The sequence below is a fragment of the Pyrus communis genome, chromosome 14, assembly GCF_963583255.1.
Source record: "Pyrus communis chromosome 14, drPyrComm1.1, whole genome shotgun sequence".
Lineage (NCBI taxonomy): Eukaryota > Viridiplantae > Streptophyta > Magnoliopsida > Rosales > Rosaceae > Pyrus > Pyrus communis.
Window position 1 is genome coordinate 15,743,876 of NC_084816.1, and position 19,599 is coordinate 15,763,474.

At 37.2% G+C, this 19,599-nt stretch overlaps 1 protein-coding gene and 1 pseudogene across 1 annotated transcript; both read left to right on the plus strand.

Moving 5' to 3' along the window:
- Positions 1 to 95: 95 nt before the first annotated feature.
- Positions 96 to 5,760, plus strand: LOC137716630 (1-acyl-sn-glycerol-3-phosphate acyltransferase PLS1-like). The gene is made up of 11 exons (XM_068456072.1): positions 96 to 176; positions 273 to 395; positions 511 to 550; positions 2,260 to 2,333; positions 2,465 to 2,524; positions 2,763 to 2,840; positions 3,080 to 3,238; positions 3,351 to 3,476; positions 4,332 to 4,424; positions 5,348 to 5,434; positions 5,545 to 5,760. The coding sequence occupies exons 1-11, from the start codon at positions 96 to 98 to the stop codon at positions 5,758 to 5,760; spliced, it is 1,137 nt and encodes a 378-aa protein (XP_068312173.1).
- Positions 5,761 to 8,695: 2,935 nt separating this feature from the next.
- LOC137716462 (xanthine dehydrogenase 1-like) lies at positions 8,696 to 18,751 on the plus strand (annotated as a pseudogene).
- Positions 18,752 to 19,599: the final 848 nt, after the last annotated feature.

Sequence of the window (19,599 nt, forward strand, 5' to 3'; positions counted from 1 at the left end):
TTCTTTTCTTTTTATAGGACCCTCGACCTCTTCACTCCGCCTCCGCTCTCTGTCTCTTATCTGCCTGCAATTGTAGGAATTGTGCGTGTGTGGCCATGGAGGTTAGAGCTGTATTGTTCTCAATCCCTTTTGGACTGACCTTTCTTCTCTTTGGTCTAGCTATTAATCTTATCCAGGTCCTTATTCTACCCTAAAATAGTCGTTTAAATCCTTTCTACACTATGATAGTTGTGATGCGTAAGGTGGCATAACTAATCATACTTTACATTTAGGCGATTTGCTTCCTCACCATTCGGCCTTTGTCGAAGAGTGCGTTTAGACAGATCAATGGAGCAGTTGCATCATTCTTATGGTTAGATCTCATTTGGCTCATGGAGTGGTGGGGAGGCCTTAAGGTATACGCAAATTGCATCACTTGTTGTAGAGGTTAACTAGAGCTACCATAAAAATTTCATACATTAGTACTACTACTCATTCTTTTGACTAATAAATACGGACTTTTGATTTCAGGTTAAGTTGTACACAGATTTGGAAACTTATCGACTAATGGGTAACAAGAATGTACTACTTTATGGATAATGCTTGCATTCCGCCCCCCCCCCCCCCCCCCCCCCCCCCCCCCCAAAAAAAAAAAAACCATCATTTGGGGGATGAGCTCATTTTCTCCACCTGCAAATAACATATTGTCACGGTAGAAACTTCATAATCAAAACTGTTCAATTTCTTAAGATTCATTTGAACATCATCCCTACGAAAATACGAAAATCATTCGAAATGGAGTTCGTTTAGTCATTCAAATGTATCCAGTGGTGAAACTACATAGGATCTGGGAGGGGCGGCCGCCCCTCTGCTTGTTGGAAATCAAGCCTAGAAGCGATGGTCCGTCGCTCCGGTGTTGTCAGAAAACCTGCAAGGTGAAGCCATGGCTGCTGCAGGCTGCATATCTGTGTAGTGGCTGTGTTTTGTTATACGCAATGCCACAAAGAAGACTCGTCCTTTGCCTTAGAAAATAAAAAATAATAGACGCCTAACGGCGTCGTTTTGGGCATTGAAAATATCATGAAAACACACAGATGGGGGACCACTCATTCCCATTAACTCTCACACATTCACTTCCCTACTTCCCACCCCACTGCCGTGCCTTCTGCCTTTTTTTTTAATTTAAATTATTAATTCATAATTTAACATACATTTGCTTAATTGATATTCTTTATAAGAATTACAGCATAATATACATATTAATTATTGATATGAATAATTGATAATTGATGAATAAGTGGATATGTTTGTTCCTGCTTGGAATTTAAAGAATTGAATATTGATGCATATTTTTACATGATTTTTATTGCAATTTGATATTTGATTTAGACTAGATTTTCACCAAATCCTTCGTTTTTGCTACTAATTTCACTGTGGGAGTCAGATTGGTCCTCAAAATTGTAGATTTTTAGGCAAATTTTAGCTGCCATTATTCGAAAGAGTTCAAATTTTGTTAAAATTTGATGCTTGAAGGGGGTTGACACATTAGCTATTGGTTAAGTTTTTTTTATCTTGAAAGAAAAAGTTAATAAGGTTCATTGTTTTCACATTTGGCATAACACACTAGAGTTTCTTGTATCAAATATAGGCTTCATTTGTATTCTAGGATTGGATTTGAATGGACAAATATGTAAATTCAGTCCTTTAGACCAAACGAGGCCATATAGTATTATGATCAAAGAGATGGGCTTTGCAATGCCCCCTTCACTTAAAGCTATCAACGAGTAACAAATTTACGACATAAAGTCTCGTTTGCAACAATTGTGACTTGGTAAATATATGAACGAATTTAATGTTGTCTACTATATAGAAGAATTTGGTTGTCTACATTTAGTTTGGAACCTTTCTCTTTTAAATTTTGCAACACCCCCCCCCCTCCCCGGCTGACAATTCCTGGCTTTGCCACTGAATGTATCCAATAAATCAATAGTGTAAGGATCATGTAACATATTCATGATGAAACCTTCATTTATTTGGTACATTTGGATAACTAAACGAACTCCAATTAGAATCATTTTGTAGGGATGATCTTCAAATGAACCTTAAGAAATTGAATGATTCCGATTATAAAATTTCTATGGTGAAGATACATTATTTGCAAGTAAGAAAATGAATCATCCCCCAAGAGGGAACACAAGTACCATCCATATTTCATTTCTGTGATATTCTTTGTTAATATATTTCAATTTTGAAAAATTATTAAGTTAGAGAAATTTACAGGTAAGGAGCATGCGTTGCTCATGCCAAACCACATCTGTGATGCTGATATACTGATGGGGTTGCTTTTAGCTAATGTACGATATTGTACCTTCTTGCTTGTTAACTGGAAATAGCTAAAAATGTCAGCTAGCAACTTTCTTACAGTGTGCAACCTGCTAAATTTTCTTATAGAACCCTAATTTAATGTGGATATTGCTTCCTACAGCGCTCGGGTTGCCTTCGTAGTGCGCTTATGGTTATCAAGAAATCTTCAAAATACCTTCCTGTGAGTTTCTGAGGCAGAAACTATACAATCATCTTAACTAGCTAGTGTGCTTGCTTTTTCTAGGGTTTAGTATAGATGTGTAATTAACATTTTGTTTATATATATTTCGTTATCACTTCCGAAATGGAGCAAGGTTTTCACTGCCTTCAACAAGTATAAAGCAGCATCAAATTGGAAAGGAAAATTCATCAAGGTTTAAAGAATTTAAATATATATTAATTGCAACTAGTTTGTGCAGATTTTTGGGTGGACTGCTTGGTTCCTAGAGTTCGTTTTCCTCGATAGAAGCTGGGAAAAAGATGAAAGCAACCTAAAGGTACAATTTTACAAAATGAATTATTTATACCGCAATTGATCAAATCGATTTCTCGCTGCCTCATAGATGGGATCCATATAAGACTTATTAAATTACCTTCGTCTTATAAGAGATGTGATCAACAATGCGGTCATTATTAAATATGGATGTGCTTGTAAAATTTCTTGTAAACTTTCTGATAAAAAAGTTTCACTATACGCACTCTTGCATGCAGTTGAGTAAATTTGGTGATGGTGCAGGCAAGTTTAAAGAGGTTAAGGGATTTTACAATGCCTTTTTGGCTTACCATTTTTGCGGAAGGAACACGCATGAGTCCAGACAAGCTTTCTGCAGCTCGAGAGTTTGCTGCTTCTAGAAAATTGCCTATCCCTAGAAATGTCATGATTCCTCGGACTAAGGTACGTAAAATTCCATGCAAAAATGTCAACTAAAAAAAAACACTTCCACTAAAAGGAAAATATTCTAGCTTTTCCCCTTTGAATTTGATTAGCGATCATTTGTTACTCCCAGGGTTTTGTTACAGCAGTAAAAAATTTGCGCTCGTTTGTCCCTGCAATCTATGATGTTACCCTCGCTGTTCCAGAAGGATATTCTACTCCTTCACTATATATGCTTATGGAGAGGCAACATACAGTGGTAAACCATGGAGTTCCAATAAGTTTTAAATCCACTACAAATTATTTACGGTTTTTTTCTAATTGAAAAATTGGAAGTTTTATTTAGTGATATTAAATAAATAAACAATTTCTTATTCATACTGTTGCAGTCTTGCGTATCGGTAAAATTTGAGTGTATCTCTATCTTTAACACTGACTCGCTTGGTGTGAGAGATAAATACTTTGATAAATTTCCAATTACATGAAAGAATGTCCCATGCACATGAGTGGAGAAATTTGTGTCGCATGAATTTTAATTTTAATACAATGGGACTTGGGGACTAAAATCACCACCTCCATGACCCTCACCACAACTATGGACTTTTTGACGCCATCACCCATTCGGGTAATATATAGTGTCTGTTTTGTTATTATTTTTAGATGACTAAAAGAATTTTCAAACATTTAAATAAAACACTTTTAATTGCCCTTGGTAAAACTCGTTTGGAAGTGCTTTTAAAATGATTGGAAACATTTTTAGAGAAAATGTTGTTAGATTCCAAAAGTTTTTGAAGTGATTCTTGTATGTGCTTCTTCCGGAAAGCACTTCTAGTGTTTTTGCAGAACTCACTTGCGTTTTTACTAATTAAGGAGTGGTACCAAAAATATTTTTACTAAAATTTTAGCAATTTTAAAAGTACTTTCAAACGAGCCCTTAGAAGTGCTTGTGTGCACATTAGTTGATTAGTTACATAGTAATTTCTGGTGAAAACAAGTAATGCTGGATCGAGATAAATAAATAAATTTCAGCTGCCCATCCGTGTAATTTCTATTTTTCACTTATATTTATTGTTGGTTTTCTTTCCTTAGTACTAAGTCTTTACATAAAATTTAGGTCAAGGTACATGTAAAGCGATACTCAATGACTGAATTGCCAGAATCAGACGAGGGCATTGCCCAATGGTGCAGAGATAGATTTGTGGCCAAGGTACGCATGAACTTTGAGCATTATAGCACAAATATGTTCGTATAATGTATAAACTTACTTCATACTACAAAAACAAAGACTATACCCTACCTACTTTAGCATATATGTATATAAATATCTTCATTTTTAGTATGCAAGTTCCGAAAAACAAACCCTGAAACTATATATATACATACACACTGCTCGCGCGTTGTTTAGAATTTTAAGTGCCACTCTTCGGTAAAATAAATATACAACACAACAAGAAAAATTCCAATGCACACCATGAAATATAAAGCAAAAGGCCTTGGGATTTAGATTTCCAGATAACCTAACGTTGGCCCTTATTAAGATTTTTTACTTTCACTACAGCTAAGGGAAAGTAAGATAAAAATAATCCGTGCAAATGTAAATAACTAAAGAATGAAAAATAAAAACTAAGAAAACAAATAATAAGTCTAAAGATGAGAATAAACTTACAACAAATAAACAAAAGGTAGTAGATTCGCGTTTAAAAGTTAGTAAGTAATTTCATTTATCGGCCCAAGTTAATGGACATTTCATTTTCTAGCATAGGTTAACAGAATCATTTTTCCTAGGACAATGAAAACAATTGTTCTTTCCAACTATGATCATATATCGAGCTAAAATTTATCTCCATTGACCTCTCTTTGAAAGCAGAAAATGTTAATTGACCCAATTTTAGTATTGGAAATATTTTGCGACCTCAAAGAAATTAGTTGCTCCTAAAATTCTAAGAGAAAGAAAAGCATAAACGTTTTGTTTGTAATTTAATATGTTGAGGTTTTAAATCCCAAAGACTCTCAATTTGGTGTGTGTCTATATATATATATATATATATATATCAAAGATGCAAACAAATGATTAGTTTTCTTTGCTCTTTCTAAACATATAAAGTTTTGTGGTTTTCTGTTTCATACAAGGATTCCTTGTTGGACAAATTTAAAGCTGAGGGTACCTTTCCCGGCCAAGAAATTCATGAAACTGGTCGATCTATTAAGGCATTGCTCGTAAGTTATTCTCTACTATTTTCCTTCCTTGAAATAAATTTGTATTATTATTATTTTTTCTGAATAAGTTCTCTCTCTCTCTCTCTCTCTCTCTCTCTCTCTTGTAACAGGCTTATACCGGCAGTTTTTGTACACTCTGCTTCGCGATTTTCAAGCTGTTCCAAAAGTTCTCTCTTTTATACACATGGAGAGGGGTGGGCTTGTTAACAGCTTCTTTTCTTACCAGTATGCTCATCGCGCATATTTTCATCGAATACACAAAGTTGCCGAAACAAAAGGGAGTTAAGACCACTCCATCACGAAAAGGTCAAGCTAAAGGGGAGTAGTACCGTGCTGCAGCTTTTGCCAAATTGATGCAGACATAGAGTTGAAATTTTTAATGATTTTTATTGTGAGAAATGATCAATTTACATTGTGACCCGAGTAATTCAATAAATGGGGTATGTTTCAGATGTGGGTCTTGTGAGTCTCTCTCTTGGTAGTCTAATATATTCTGAAGCTTATAAAACTTTTGACAATATACTTATTGTTGCAGTCCTAATTATTGTAGTAATGCAATTGTGTAATCCTTATGGGATTTTGTCACATTTTTTAGATAGTATTCTATATAAGTTGTAATACCTAAAGGCAGGAATTTACCTTCCCTACTACTATAAATAAGGCATAATGGAGTGAGAAAACACACCTCAGAATTCACTCCATTCTCTCTATGCTTGCCGCACACTTCTCTCAATCTCTCTATAATTCTTCAGTCAAAAGACCCTACAATACGTTATCAAGATGCTTTTGATGATGCGATAAAGAGAGTTTGTTCATCTTTCATGAAAGTATTACGTTCTAATCATTATAGTTTTGATTAGCTTTTTATTTATTGGATTAATATACTTTTATTGATTCAATTTATTTTTTTCGTGTTGAATGTGATACAATGCATTGGATAGCCAATCAATCTGTCTTAACCTGGAGCACGACAAATCACTCGATTCGTAGGACTCATTTCCCCAGAAGATAAAGAACACGTCACAAAATGAATCCATATTTGATTGCTATCTCAATAGTTTCTATCTCATGAGATTAATTCGGTTACGCCCAAGACTTGAAGTTCTTGGTCCAGTATATTGGTTTGGATGAGACATGGAATTGGAATGAGATTATCATCAATGTTGTGGGGCCCTTTAGAAATTCGGGATCCTATGCCACTGCACCCGTTGCACACCCCCAACACCCCCTCATGGTGCAGAACAGGAAATCTTGTTGGTATTTTACTCCTCAATGGATGCTGAATGTGACACGCCCCGATCTCGATATTCCCTGAATATCAGGATAGGCACGTGATGGCCGACACCCGAGGGTGACGAAAGCCATTTATTGATTGCAAATGTTGAAAACAAAGGATAGATAAAACTTATAAATATAAAAGAATAATGATTATGCATTTAAGAAACGTGTTCAGAGCATACAACAAACTAGAACACTCAAAGAAATAATATAAAATTGAATGAAACAAAGGATGGATCATACACTGAGAGGAGTCGAAGATGCCAATGCGGAAGTGCTTGGATGCTGGGATTGTATGCCTCAATTCTAAGTCCTGAAGGGGGCGCAAAACAAACATGAGTGGATCAAGTTGATATATATATATATATATATATATAATAAAACAGTTATCAACGTTTTAACCCCCAGGTTTTATAAAAACACATATATATCATGATAAACATAGGTTTTCCGCATGTCGTGCAATGTCTCAAATCATAACTTGTACATATAATAATCACTAGTGAATGTTCGATAACCCCTAGGCCCCATGCCGGCTTCCCGTCTTTGAGCAGACTGTCAAAGGAAAATACACTCCAAGCCCCATGCCGGCTCCGCATCCCTGTGCTAATAGCCAGAGAAAACACACTCTAGGCCTTATGCCAACACCAAACCATCGCCCGGGACGGACCGGAATTTATCCCTACGTCCCGTAGTGGAATAAGGACCACTAGATAAGTACAAAACCATTGAACATATATATATTGAAAAGCAACTTCAGAGTATAAAGTCATCCATCATCTATACTATAAAGAGGTGTTATAAACATGTTCTAAATATCATATCGTTATCCATCAGATATTCTATAAGAACACGGGTTATAGGAAAAATAGTAATAATTCAAACTAGCCTCAATAAGCATGTTATCTCAAAGCGTTTAATAGAACATAATTATTCAATCATGCTTTTCCATGTATGCAATTTTACTATTAAAACATGCATTTTTAGAAGGGGTCCACTTACAGTACTTAGCCGCCGAAGAGCCACGCAACTAGCGAAAGCGGAAACGCCATAAATAATTGCCCCTAAGCACATAAAGGGTATATTTAGTCAAACTCTACTCAAATGGTTGAATTTGGGAAAACGGACTTCAAAAACGAATCCAGGACGTCGAAATTAGCCTAGGAGGGGTCCCGGACAAAAACCTAAAAAGTCAACTGTCAAAGTCAACATTGAAACATCATTTAATGTTTTGTTTCGTAAATCCCGTGACAGGTTGTTACAGAATGAAACATCATTTAATGTTTTGTTGGTCCCGTTACGTTGTCCTTGTGGATGAGGCTGTTTAGGGAGTTGAGTTTGAGTTTGTGCAACCCCGGAATCTTGTAATGCATTATTTTTGTTAGAAGCCTAATTTTTTTGGAGGCAGGAAGGGGGAATGATGTTGAGAAGATGCACTGTCTTGAAGATATTTGGGTTGTTTGGATGAAGATAGTAATAGGAAATTTTTAGGTGCACTCAGATCGTTGGAAATACATACCTTATTTTTGGATATTCTTATGGACTTCATTTTAATCATGTTTTAAGGTTCTGTATCAGTTTGTTCTTTTGTTTTGTTTTCATTGGTGTCTTCTGCTTTCTCGTTCTTGAGTTGGGAACTCAGGCGTGGTTTAGGGATTGCCTTGTCCCCTGCGTTGTAGTTTCATTTCACTTGAATGAGAATCTCGATTTCTTATATAAGAAAGAAGAGTATTATTGAGCTACGGACCTGATTGTTGTGAATAAATGTCAGAATGGTTAATTATTTTTTGTGCTGCATATCATCTCTTATGCATTCTTCAATGCTGTGTTCTTCCAGATTTTGTTGTCCATCTTCTTGTACAGTCGCCTTAATGTAAGCGATGCGCACTTTGGGTTCATACGTTGTATTAAAATCTTAATTAGAATTTCTATTTCCTTTGTGGCAAAAAAGATGTAGGTTTGACGGGGACAAAGCTTGGATGTGGTGCTTGCACTGTTATGGTTTCTCATTACAACAAAGAACTGAAGAAAAGTTTGTGAGTCTATCGTGCTCTTGAATATAAATGCACACGCGTAAATTTGTATCAAACTGAAATTATTTTGTTTTTCCGTGTAAAATTTTTTATGCAGCCACAATGCTGTCAATGCATGCTTGGCTCCTTTGTACTCTGTAGAAGGGATGCACGTAATTACAGTGGAAGGACTAGGGAGCCACAAAAAGGGCTTGCACCCAATTCAAGTAATATATGCTGCCTTTTTTTTCCCTTCCTTGTATCCGTCATTACTTAATATTACCATGGTAGCTGGTAGGATCACTTGTTTGGGTAGAGAAAGGCTTTCTCTGTGTACCAATGATCTGCAACGTGAAATCAAGGGGCGCCTTGAGGAGCACGTACCCAAGGTTTTCCTCTATTTAGTTAAATTGCGAAGAGGATTAAGCATCTCGGCACCTGATTTGTTGTGTACAGAGTCAAAAGTTGTAAAGTTGGAGTCTCATACACTTAGGAAAATTTGATAGAACTGAAAAAAAAAACCCTAGAAACCACCTCAACGTTAGAGGTATCAATACCACTGCATCGACTGATGCGGGCGCGGTTTCTATAAAGGTATTGAATAAAAGAAGAAAGTTAAAACCAATGTCAGACCCTATGGATAATTACGACTAATGCAACTCCAATTGAGCTCAATTAGTTGTTATGGAAGAAGTGCAGTTCTCGGAAGAGGTTTTAGGACAGATAAGTTGATTGGCCATTTCATGCACCAGAATTTTTCTGATTTAATCACTCTTTCTTGGGCGAAACAGAGGATATCACAATCGGAGAAATACCATATGTTTTATCCGACAACTTGTATTATACTGAATTGCTTTTTTGAGATTTGGGAGGGTCCTGAATGGGGGAGTCCGGAGTATGGAATCTCCTTTAATGGAATGTTTAGTCATATTATGTGCTTCTTAAGTTCGTAACCTGCCTTATTGAGATGCTAACCTATGCCTATTTTCTTTCATGTTAACTAGGAATCGTTGGCACGATCTCATGGTTCACAATGTGGATTTTGCACCCCCGGTTTTATTATGTCCATGTACGACTTGTTAAGGTCAAGTCAGAAACCCCCTAGTGAGGGGGAGATTGAAGAAAGTCTAGCAGGAAATTTGGGTAGATGCACAGGTTACAGACCAATTGTTGATGCTTTTCGTGTCTTTGCCAAAACGAATGATACACCATACATTAATACATCTTCACTAAGCTCTGAAGGAGGTGAGTTTGTTTGCCCTTCGACTGGAAAGCCCTGTTCAAGTGGATTGAAAAGTGAAAGTTCATGCACCACTCATGAAAGTGGTACTCATGATGAGAGGAAGCACATACACAGACAAGGAGTTTATTTTTCCTCCTGAGCTATTATTGAGAAAATTGACTTATTTAAGTTTGACTGGTTTTAGTGGATTAAAGTGGTTCCGACCCTTGAGGTTTAAACAAGTGCTAGAATTGAAGGAAAATATCCAGATGCAAAATTATTGGTAGGCAATACCGAGGTGGGAATTGAAACGAGGTTGAAGAAACTTCAATATCGGGTTTTGATTTCCGTTACGCATGTACCTGAACTCAGTAAATTGACTGTGAAGGATGATGGCATAGAGATAGGTTCAGCAGTAAGACTTTCTGAACTACTTAAAGTTTTAAGAATGGTCATAAAAGAATGCACAGCTCATGAAACTTCTGCTTGTAAGGCCTTTATTGAACAATTAAAATGGTTTGCTGGGGTGTAAATAAGAAATGTTGCGTGTGTTGGTGGAAATATCTGTACAGCCAGTCCAATATCAGACTTGAACCCTCTTTGGATGGCCTCTAGAGCGAAATTTCAGATCATTGATTCCAAAGGGAATATTAGAGCGATGCTGGCAGAAAACTTTTTCCTGGGTTACCGAAAGGTGGATCTGGCAAGTGGTGAAATTTTACTCTCTGTATTTTTACCTTGGACTAGGTCTTTCGAGTATGTGAAAGAGTATAAGCAAGCTCACAGAAGGGACGATGATATTGCAATTGTGAATGCTGGGATTTGTGTTCATCTTGAGGACAGAGGTGGCTGGGTTGTGTCTGATGCATCCATTGTTTATGGTGGAGTTGCTCCAGTCTCTCTTGCTGCAACAAGAACGAAAGATTTTCTCATTGGAAAGAGTTGGAACCAGGAGATGTTGCAGGGTGCCTTGAAAGTCCTGCAAAAAGATGTATTGCTCAAGGATGACGCTCATGGTGGGATGGTGGAGTTTCGTAAATCTTTGAGCGTTAGCTTTTTCTTCAAATTTTTTCTTTTGGTTTCTCATCAAATGGAAGGGAAACAATGCATTAAAGAGAGTGTACCGTTATCTCATCTTTCTGCTGTACAATCATTTCACCGGCCACCTGTTATAGGATCTCAAGACTATGAAGTTATAAAACGTGGGACAGCTGTTGGGTCTCCCGAGGTTCATTTATCAGCAAGACTTCAGGCATATTCTTGGATATATTGGCAAACTTTTTTTATTTTACTGATATACCGATTGTTCAAATTTATAATGTTTGGAGCCTATACTACCAAAATTTGTAATGACCATTTGAGAGCTGGACGGCATAATTATTTTATGTATTGCTATTGTGATATTAAATGGCGTGAAGGTCCTTTTCATTTGGAAATCGGTATAATTTTTTGTACAGTACATGAATTTTTGTTTGTAGAGAGTAGCAGTATGGTGTTTGTATTGATATGATAATTTCTACCAGGTTACAGGAGAGGCAGAATATGCCGATGACACACCATTGTCTCCTAATGGTTTACACGCTGCTTTAATACTCAGCAGAGAGCCTCATGCTCGTATACTTTCAATCGATGATTCTGGAGCAAAGTTATCATCTGGGTTTGCAGGCTTATATTTAGCAAAGGACGGTCCAGCTGATAATAACATTGGACCAATTATTGAAGACGAGGAACTATTTGCTTCGGAATTTGTCAGTCAGGTATGATGGTTAAAAGATTAATCTCTCTCTCTACATGAATTGAAAGCTGTGTGGGATTTTTTCTTGCGTGGTACATTTGGTGCTATGTTATCCTGTTATCCTCTTTTATGACTTATCTATGGTGTTTTTCAACATTTTATGCAGGTTATAGGAGTGGTAGTTGCTGATACACATGAAAATGCAAAATTAGCAGCAAGGAAGGTTCATGTTGAGTATGAAGAGCTCCCAGCCATCGTATCAATACAGGATGTCATCGAAGCCAAAAGTTTCCATCCTGATACGGAGAGGTGTTCAAGGAAAGGGGATGTGGACCTCTGCTTTCAATCAAGTCAATGTGACAACGTCATAGAGGGGGAAGTTCGAGTAGGCGGACAGGAGCACCTCTATTTGGAGCCAAATAGCAGTGTGGTATGGACAATGGATGGTGGCAATGAAGTTCATATGGTCTCATCCACTCAGGTATGTTAGAAACCTTGAAAGAATTGCTTCTTCAATCAGTTAAGATATGGCAGGAGTTAGGGCTGGGTTCGGTTCTAATCGGTTCGGTTTTTTCTCAAAACCGAAACCGAACTGAAATTTCGGTTCGGTTCAATTTTTTTTCGGTTTTTTTTTGTTCGGTTTTTTTTTGGTTCGGATTTTTTCGGTTCGGTTTCGTTTTTTTTTTTTTTTTTTTTTCTCCCTCCAAAATTATTTATAAAAAAAAAGGAAATATGAAAGTTCACATTCATATTAAGAGGCCAGGCGGAATGAAAAATAAGGAGGAGGAGGGTTAGGGTTATAGTTAAGGGTTTTGTTAAAAAGATTAAAAAATTAAAAATAATCTCACAAATCCTGGAGGCATGAGGGTTCAAACCCATGCCTCCATGCTTGTAAAGTTTCACTGAAACCAACTTGGCAACAGATTCTGTTTTGTTATGATTGTATGACTAAACTATTTATAAATATTCAAAAAAATTATATATATATATATATATCGGTTCGGTTCGGTTCGGTTCGGTTTCCGAGCCTCAAAAACCGAAACCGAACTGGTCAGATTCGGTTCGGTTTGGTTTGACAATTTCGGTTCGGTTTTTTTCGGCCTCAGTCCGGTTCGGTTTTCGGTTTTTTTCGGTTTTCGGTTTTTTGAACCCACCCCTAGTAGGAGTGCCAGTCTTAAGTTGTACCGTTTTCCTTTTTTGATAACTTTTTGTTTCTTAAGAAAACTCTCCCGTTTTACTCAAGGGCGCTTAAAAAATCACTTGATCTTCATAGTTGCAAAGCATTGATTTATAAGCCTCGTCTTCCATTGAATACTACAGAGCATCAAGTGAGTGGATTAATTGAGTCAGCTCCATGCTGGACATCCTCTTCCTTTTGTGATAGCAACTGCCCCGACCTATGTAATTTGCATAACCATGGGTTATCCCTCACCCTTACGTGTGTCCCATAACATGAAGCCCTGCCTGTAGGACTCTTCCTTCATTCTAATAAACTATGGTACCTGATGGGGCCTTGTTCAGAAGCCAGCCATTAAGAGGTACCACTTGGGGAAGTATTTTCTTTTGAGCAGCCTATGTAGTGGGAGTCTGGGGTTTTGTGACGCTCTGTCTAGGCTGGGCAATTAATACATAATTAAAGCAGGATAGCTCCCTGAAACCCAGCTCCTATCTGCTGTCACCTTACCCTCGCGTCTCTAGTTGGCCCATGCAACTTTTTCTTGGTAAACTTGAACCCCCACCAATATGGAGCCATCACCTTGCCTATATCTTCACCCAGCCCAATCTTGAAACTCTACATTTTCACCCTAGCATTGATGGAGTCATCTGAAAAAAGACATACAATACAGTTCATCTACTTCTAGACATTTAAGAACCATTCCTCCCTTTCATCACATGTAGAAGCTCATGGACTATCGTCAAATCATCTGCTATTTCCAAACTGGCACACATGTGCATTGAGGTTAACCTACCACCAATACACCTTTCAACCTATTGGTCAATACCTTGAAGATGACTTGATTTGTCACATTGCAGAGACTATTGCTGAAATTGCATCATGTTCATCGGGGCTAAGACTGATGCTAGTGTGATTCAGCTTTTAGTTGCCTACCCTGGTGGAAGAGCCTTGCACTTAGCCACCTTAACCACCTCCCAACTCTTGAAAGATTTACTTAACATTTCTATTGGCCACTTGCTTTGGTAGGGTTTGAACAGCACCATACTTGGCTTTCCAATCGCTTCGCGCATAACATCTCTCTCCCTCTCCCTCTCCCCTTCCCTGTGTCTTCATGTTACTATTGTGCATAAGTACTGGTTGTATGCATTGCAAGTATTTATGTGATAATTGGAAACAAAGATTCAAGAACCAGTGTCAATCAAATGCCTATGATCTTTATTATTGTACTTAGTTTTAAATGCAATGTAACATGAAATTATCAATGATTTTCAAATGCGATGTAACATGAAATTATCAATGTGCAGGCCCCTCAGAAGCACCAGAAATACGTTGTTCATGTTCTTGGTCTTCCAATGTTGAAAGTTGTTTGTAAAACTAAGCGCATTGGTGGTGGTTTTGGTGGCAAGGAGACCAGGTCAGCTGTCGTTGCTGCTGCAGCCGCTGTTCCATCATATCTGTTAAATCATCCAGTTAAAATTACATTAGACCATGATACAGACATGATGATAACTGGCCAACGTCATAGCTTTCTTGGAAAGTACAAGGTTTACTTCTGTTACTATAATTGTATGACCAAATTTATGTCCTGCTCATAGGTTCTACAATCTGATGTTAGCAACACGTCTTTTTGTTTTTACACATTGTGCTATTGTCGTTTAGTTAGATTTCGGTTTTTTCTTTGTTAAGTTACATCCCATGTAGTAGAAATAAAAACTATTGATGTCATATATACTTTTACACATGTTGGATTTACAAATGAGGGCAAGGTGGTGGCACTGGATCTTGAAATCTACAATAATGCTGGAAACTCACTAGATTTGTCTCTTCCCACACTTGAACGTGCTACGTTTCAGTCAGATAACGTCTATGAGATTCCAAATGTGAGGATTGTGGGAAGGTTTTGCTTCACTAACATTACAAGTAACACTGCTTTTCGTGGATTTGGTGGTCCTCAAGGTATGATTATTGCGGAAAATTGGATTCAGAGGATTGCTGCTGAACTCACAAAAAAGCCCAGAGGAGATAAAAGTATGTAAAGAAATTTTATTATGTTGTAGTCCTTATGTTGCATTTGAACCTTCAGTTCATAAGTGCCTCGTTCCTTTTAGTTTGAGCTTGTTGTATACATTTGTTTCAGGAAATTAATTTTCAAGGTGAAGGATCAATATTGCATTATGGTCAACAACTTAAACACTGCACATTGGGTCCTGTGTGGAATCAACTGAAGTTATCCTGCGACTTTTCGAAGGCTCGCTACGAAGTTGACCTATTTAATATTCAAAATCGGTGGCGGAAGCGTGGTATTGCCATGGTTAACAAAATTTGGCATAGCCTTTACATCAAAGTTTATGAACCAGGTAATTTTTCATAAAACGTGGTTCCAGATTTAAGTGATTTTTCTTGCTATAAACTGTTAGAAAAATAGAGGTTTGACAAAAGGATTTTTTACCATCTTTTGTCTATAATTGATTTTCATTTTTATAATGCTATGCAATCATGCTATTGAATTTCTGATTAGGTATTGTTAAATGACTCTTAGGCAGGTGCTCTCGTTCATGTCTACACAGATGGAACTGTTTTAGTCACACATGGAGGTGTTGAGATGGGGCAGGGTTTACACACTAAAGTTGCTCAGGTCGCTGATTCTGCCTTCAATATCTCTCTCAGTTCTGTCTTTATTTCAGAGACAAGTACCGACAAGGTAATTGACAGTGTTTTAATTCCTTATGGGGGAACTTTGGCTCGGTGGTTAGACTTTGCACCTTGTTTATTCATCCAAGCTAAAGATAATGTAATAGATGTATCAATGTATCAGTTTATTATATATATCATATGGGATAGAAACCTTGTGCACACTTTAAATCTCTTATTGTCGCCTAACGGGCAAGGGGTTGTTCCTATTTCTGTTGTTTTAAGGTTCTTTACGAAACCTGTGATTGTCCTTCTTAAGGGATTCTTAAGCTTTTAGAATTAGACCATTCAATTCAAAACCAATTGCAACAGACGGAGAGGCCCAGGACCAATAGATTAATATGTAGTAAGGCTCAGAACTTCGTATGTAGGATTCTACATTCTCCACAAGTTTATTGCATTGTTATATTAGGGAAGTTGCTGGAGTGTTATTTCTGCAGTTACTGGTGAAATGCGTTTGATAAAAGCAAATTTTACGAGAATGCGTCTACAAATTAGAGCCTGTAATTCTCTGTGGCACTTAGGATAGCTTTTGAAATATAATTTTAACAAATTATCAGGTGTGATTAACTGATTTAGACTCCCATTCTTTATCTGTTGTTTTATTATTTCTAGATGCCAACAAAGCTGATGATTCCATGCTCGTATTTTGTTGGATTAATAAACTAGGTTCCTAATGCATCGGCAACAGCAGCTTCTGCGAGTTCTGACATGTATGGAGCTGCAGTTCTGGACGCATGTGAGAAAATTAAGGCACATATGAACCTATTGCTTCACAGCAAAATTTCAGTTCTTTTGCCGAGCTTCTCTTCCTGTCATAGTTTCTAATTACTGTGCTATAATTTGGCTATCGTGTCTTTCATAGAAGTTCATTGCCTTCTTTCTCTCAAGGAGTAAATGACTAGCATCTAGGATGCTTTGGCAGTTACTCACCAGGAGCGTTCCAAAACAAAGAAGTTAATCATAATTCCAACGGAAACAAGAGGAGAAAAACATTGTGAATGGTTTTGAAGTAAATCGATAAAACTGATAGGCCATTAATTATATACTCCAAAATAAACTGAAAATGACGGTCAGAAAGATTTAAATGTTCCAAGATACAGTTTCTGTTGCATGGGCTTATTAATTGGTAATACCTTAGGATGATCTATAGTATTTAATCAGTCACAAACTTCTTGGAACATATAACTCCCCTGAACCCTAAACCCTAAACCATACGTGGACCCTTTTGTGCTAGCATTTTGCACCGAGAATTTCTAATGGTATGAAACTTCTGTTAGCTTCATGTTTCATATTTATTGTCTGCTGGCAAGTGCATGCTATGTGGAACGGATAGATCTTTCTGCTCATGGGTTTTACATTACACCGGACATTGACTTTGATTGGACAACTGGTAAAGGGAACCCATTCAGCTACTTCACCTATGGGGCTGCTTTTGCTGAGGTTGAAATTGATACATTGACTGGAGATTTTCACACTAGGTCCGCTAACATATTCTTGGATCTTGGTTACTTTCTCAACCCCGCAATTGATGTCGGGCAGGAGTTTTTCGTTCCTCCATTTTTCTTATTAGTATCGTTAAATTGTCAAGTTATTTAATTTATCAGTAAACAACGTTTGAAGCCCATTTTTGAGGATATTATGTTGCAAACTTTCAACGGGCTTTGCATTAACAGAGCTGCATTTGGCATTCTGAAATTACATCTGGTAATCCCATGTTGGGGTATGTTTTGTTTATTTTTATTTTTTGTCAATAGGAATAAATATTTTTAGAAAGAAACATTATACTACAGAAATGGCCTCAAGAATTGATGTAAATAGGGCTAGAACGGGTGCAAAATGTTTCAAAAATATAGATTTACATAGATACATACTATCATACATATATACGAATATGTTACACTGAAAGAGAGATTGTTTCTTGTCAGACTGTGTAGTCCAGATTCACAGTATGGCAGCATAACCATATATCTGGCAACTTAAGTCTAGCAAGAGACGCTAAGTTGCTAAACTAGGAACGGAGACAAGTTGAGGAAACAATCAGTCTGAAATCTGGCCTACGTTTGATACAGTATAAGCACTTGCCTAGAAAGAGAACATTTCCATATTATGTGGTAAACTATTCATTATATTCGTGATCTCCTGTTACTTTAATCATGTAAATTAATGCAGATGCTAACAAACTCCTGGATCCTGATCTAGTTTCAGACTGTCAAACTTGCTGTTTCTTTAGTCTTGTTTACGAAATAGGGGATGGGGTGGTTGAATTGGAGGTTTGTTTCAATTAAACTGCAATAGATATTATGTTTCTTATGCAGATTGAAGGAGCATTTGTACAAGGTTTGGGATGGGTAGCTCTAGAAGAACTAAAGCGGGGCGATCCTGCTCATAAATGGATCTCGCCTGGTTGCCTCTACACATCTGGGCCTGGAAGTTACAAGATTCCTTCCATAAATGATGTCCCCTTCAAATTCAGCGTTTCACTTCACTTCTGAAGGTATGCTGATTACTTTAGAAAAGCATGTTATCGAATTAAAGGTTACTTTGAAAGGCAATTTGTCTAAAAGTGTTATGGGTGGGGTTCAAGATGTCGATGAACGCCCTTGGGTTAATTTGTCTATCATTATCAAGTAGCTTTGGTTTTGTAGTTGGTGAATGTCCTTCGAACTACTTGAGGCTTCAATTGTATTTATGGAAATCGAATTTACTTGGCCGCCCAGCGTAAGTTAAGATCCATTCTGTTGTTTCCTTTACTAATTGATAGGGCCATCCAAATGTGAAGGCCATCCACTCATCTAAAGTTGTTAGTTAGCCACCATTTTTCTTGGCATCAGCCGTCATTTTCGCCATCAAGGACGCCATTATAGCTGCAAGAGCAGAACTAGGGTCTAATGACTGGTTTCCACTTGATAATCCCGCGACACCTGAACGGATACGTATGGCTTGCTTAGACGAAATTATAGAACCATTTGTAAGCACAGATTTCCGCGCCAAGCTTAGCGTTTGATTGCTAACTTCTGGTTTCCTGTATTTCCTCTATACGACTATGCCAGACTTGTACAGTCTCTGTCATACGTCTAACCAAGTGCAAGAGATGCATGTAATTGCTTTTGGTTTACATGAGATAGATTACATTACAGAAATGCCATACATGACGATAATAATCATTAGATACATTGTTATTGTGATTACCATCTCTTTAATACACACTTGGTCAATTTCATCTTCTTTAATTTCGAAGGAGACGGTATTCAAACAGGTAATGATTTCCACACTCCTCTTTTCCCATTCTGCGCTCATCTCATTGTTTATGCCCATTGATTCTCCTTTGATTGGTTTACCCCGATAGTTATAACAAAAGGAGGGAGTGCGGAAATCACTCCCTGGTTCAAATATCTGTTGAGCGTTTTGTTGGGCTGACTTCAATGAGACTGCATGTAAGGAAATGTCTTTTAAATTTCTGCGTTTCTTGTAGTTAAATGCAAAAAGACTTGTTATTATCATGCAAATCCAAGTAAAAATATGAGGGAGAAATAGCACTTCGGCTCTGGTGCAATGACTTCTTTGGCAGCTATCATTATCATGCACTCCTCAGTAAAAATATAGGCGGAGGTTGAGCTTCAAAAAGTGCGATGACTTTTATGGAGCGTTGATAGTAATTTTCGTGCAAAAAACTTTTAAGTTCTTTTTTACTCATTTTTCTGTGGACAACTATATGTTGTAATTGTAAGCTAAGGGAATTCGAATTTGAGTGCAAGGTGGGGCACATTCCTACGTATGCAGTACACTTATGATTTAGAAGGCCAATATGTAGCGCAAGTAGCAGCTGGAAGATCAATAGAAGTAACAACCATAAACGAGTGATCAACTCTCACATCATATCATGCATGACATTTTCTAAAGAACGTGTAGACATTGAACTTTATTGCTTTCTTTCTTTAATATATAAACAAACAATATGATATTATACCGACCTTATCTTCTTCGCCAACAAATACAAAACTAGCTTATACGTTACTAATTTAGTTTAGAAGACTCGTTCATCTAGAC

What these genes read in the sequence shown, in the direction of transcription:
- LOC137716630 (XM_068456072.1), top strand. Translation starts at nt 96, where the DNA reads ATGGAGGTTAGAGCTGTATTGTTCTCAATCCCTTTTGGACTGACCTTT. An exon ending in TCATGATTCCTCGGACTAAG is followed by an intron (nt 3,239 to 3,350) that starts GTACGTAAAATT and finishes TGTTACTCCCAG; the next exon opens with GGTTTTGTTACAGCAGTAAA. An exon ending in TGGAGAGGCAACATACAGTG is followed by an intron (nt 3,477 to 4,331) that starts GTAAACCATGGA and finishes CATAAAATTTAG; the next exon opens with GTCAAGGTACATGTAAAGCG.